The 2,500-nt window shown below is 43.4% G+C and overlaps 1 protein-coding gene across 2 annotated transcripts in view; it reads left to right on the top strand.

Annotated features, from left to right (window-relative positions):
- Nucleotides 1–2,500, top strand: part of LOC143036420 (uncharacterized) — a 317,961-nt gene that overhangs the window by 290,537 nt on the left and 24,924 nt on the right. For both annotated transcript variants that reach the window (XM_076203768.1, XM_076203769.1), the window contains exon 5: nucleotides 1,068–1,180. In XM_076203768.1, coding sequence (XP_076059883.1) covers nucleotides 1,068–1,180 — 113 coding nt within the window. The remainder of the gene's footprint in view (nucleotides 1–1,067; nucleotides 1,181–2,500) is intronic.

Here is a 2,500-nt window from a genome sequence, read left to right on the forward strand (position 1 = left end):
TGAAGAAGACCAAAGTGTCGTAACGTAAGAGTACAAACTATTCCGAGAGCATCTTCATTTTACTTCCATCTCCCAAAATCTCTCTCATATGTATATACATATACATATATATATATATATATATATATATATATATATATATATATATATATATATATATATATATATGTATATGTAAAGATTTCCTAACCGCCATGGGCATTTGGACTGGTCTCAATTACCTGCTATAATTCCTGACAAGAAGAGAATCGTTTCTCGACAAGTGCTGTACCAGAAACCCGTTAGCTTTGCTCCAGCAAATGAAACACATCTATTACACAAGAGACCTCTTCCGTGTCCATCCCGAGTCGATGGCCCCTGATGAGAGCCTTTGGATTTGGCTTCGGGGATCCAGAAATGCAACCCACCCCATCGCCGCCTTCTCCCGCACCCGGGGGTCTACCTCTCCCAGCGACCCCCGGGTCATCCTGCTCCGCCCTAATGAGAGTCAAAGGGTGACTTTAGTGTCTTGTCCACCAAGAATTACAAATGAAGCTCTTACACTGGCTGTTACTCCAGCTGGTGTTTAGTTTTCTTTCACTAATGGACAGTTAAAAAGTGGAAAAGGAATGGGCTGGAGAGGAAGGGGGAAGGAGTATGAGAGGAAGGGAGGCGGAGGGAGAAAGAAGGAAGAAGTGGATGAAGTGGGAGACAGATGGAAGAAGAGAGAAAAAAGAAGGGAGACAAAGGAGAAAAGGAAGAGAGAGAAACGAAGGAAGAAAGAAGGGGGGAGAGAAGAAAGAATGGAGAGAGAAAGAGTGTGAGAGAGAGAGAATGAAAGAGTGATAGTGATGAGGGTGAGAGTGAGAGAGAGAGAGAGAGAGAAATAGAGAAAGAGAGAGAGAGGGGGAGAAGAAGTAGAGGGTGGAAGTAAAAAAGAAAGAGAAGAATAAGGGTTAAGAGGAGGATAAAAATGAACTAAATTGTGCAAATAGTGACTCAATAAGCTTTGATGACGTTGTTGCCACATATGTCCTCTTCGTTTTTGTACAAGAGGTTTATAAATATGTTTTTTTCTAATTTTGCAGGAAAGAGGCGAGTTTTGTGAACTTGCAAATGCTCGACAAAAACCACAAGCTAACCAAGGAGACGGTCTACGGGAGGGCGTACACGCTCAGGGTCTACATCACAAGACCAGACGGTAAATATGACACGACTCCCCTTGTATTGTAGCAGCAGAAGCGGCAGCAGCAGCAGCAACAGTAGTAGGAGTAGTACTAGCAGCAGTAGCAGCAGTATTATTATTATTATTATCATTAGTAGTAGTAGTAGTAGTAGTAGTAGTAGTAGTAGAACATCGAAACTCCCTGAAACTCACGTACTCCCTGACAAACAACATTGTGTCACAAGATCAAGAGAAGGAGACTAACGTGGAGGAAATCAGAAAAGTCAGAAGAAACATATCAGAGGGAAGGGAAGAGAGGCAGAAGGAGGAGCTTCGCACTCTTTTAAATCAGCTATCGAATCGCATGAACAGAAAGATAGCAGTGGCATAGGAAGATGGGGCGTCCAATTGGTTGACAGCACTACCTATCGGGGCAAAGGGATTCAACCTAAATAAAAGAGAATTCACGGATGACATTGCCTTGAGGTATGGATGGCTATTGGGAAGGCTGCCTAACAGATGTTCCTGTGGTGCACAGTTCAGTCCAAAGAATGCGATGATATGCAAGCAAAGTGGATTCATCTGCATAAGACATGACGAGGTTAGGAATCGCATTGCCCAAACGCTTCGGGAGGTATGCAAGGATGTGACTATCGAACCAACATTACTCCCACTAGGAGGGGAGAACTTCAGGCACCGCACGTCCAACACCTCAGGTGAAACACATGTGGATGTCAACGCAAGAGGTTTCTGGACACGGGGACAATTGGCTTTGTTTGACATGCAAATATTTGATCTGATGGCTCCTGTTACAATAACCTAACTATTGAGGCGTTCCACTCCCGGAACGAGAATGAGAAAATCAGGATGTACGAAGAGCATATACAAAATGTATACCAAGGCTCATTCACTCCTATAACCTTTACGACTTCAGGTGGGATGGGTCCTAGGGCAAAGGCATTCTACGCTCGTCTGGCAGAGGTGATGGTAGAAAAGAAACAACAACCAAAAAGCAGCATTGTATCGTGGATGAGATGTAGACTGTCATTCTCACTCTTAAGATCAGCCCTCCTATGCCTGAGAAGTACCAGGTCCCCACCGCCCAAATCAGCACATGTACAAAACCTCGATTTTGAGCAGACTGTAATAGATAGTAGGATAAATGAACTTCTGTATTAGGGTTCATTAAAATATATATAAAAGGGTAGTCGACCACAGTTATTGGCGAGAGAGGGGCCAATGAACTGCGTCTGTGGAAGACAGATTCTGACTGCTTTCACCACACAATTCCACGAGGATGGAGGTCGTTTTAAAAAAGTAGTAGTAGTAGTAGTAGTAGAAGTAGAAGTAGAGGTA

The sequence above is a fragment of the Oratosquilla oratoria genome, chromosome 20 (genome assembly GCF_046742065.1).
Source record: "Oratosquilla oratoria isolate Oo_2021 chromosome 20, ASM4674206v1, whole genome shotgun sequence".
NCBI classification, from domain to species: domain Eukaryota; kingdom Metazoa; phylum Arthropoda; class Malacostraca; order Stomatopoda; family Squillidae; genus Oratosquilla; species Oratosquilla oratoria.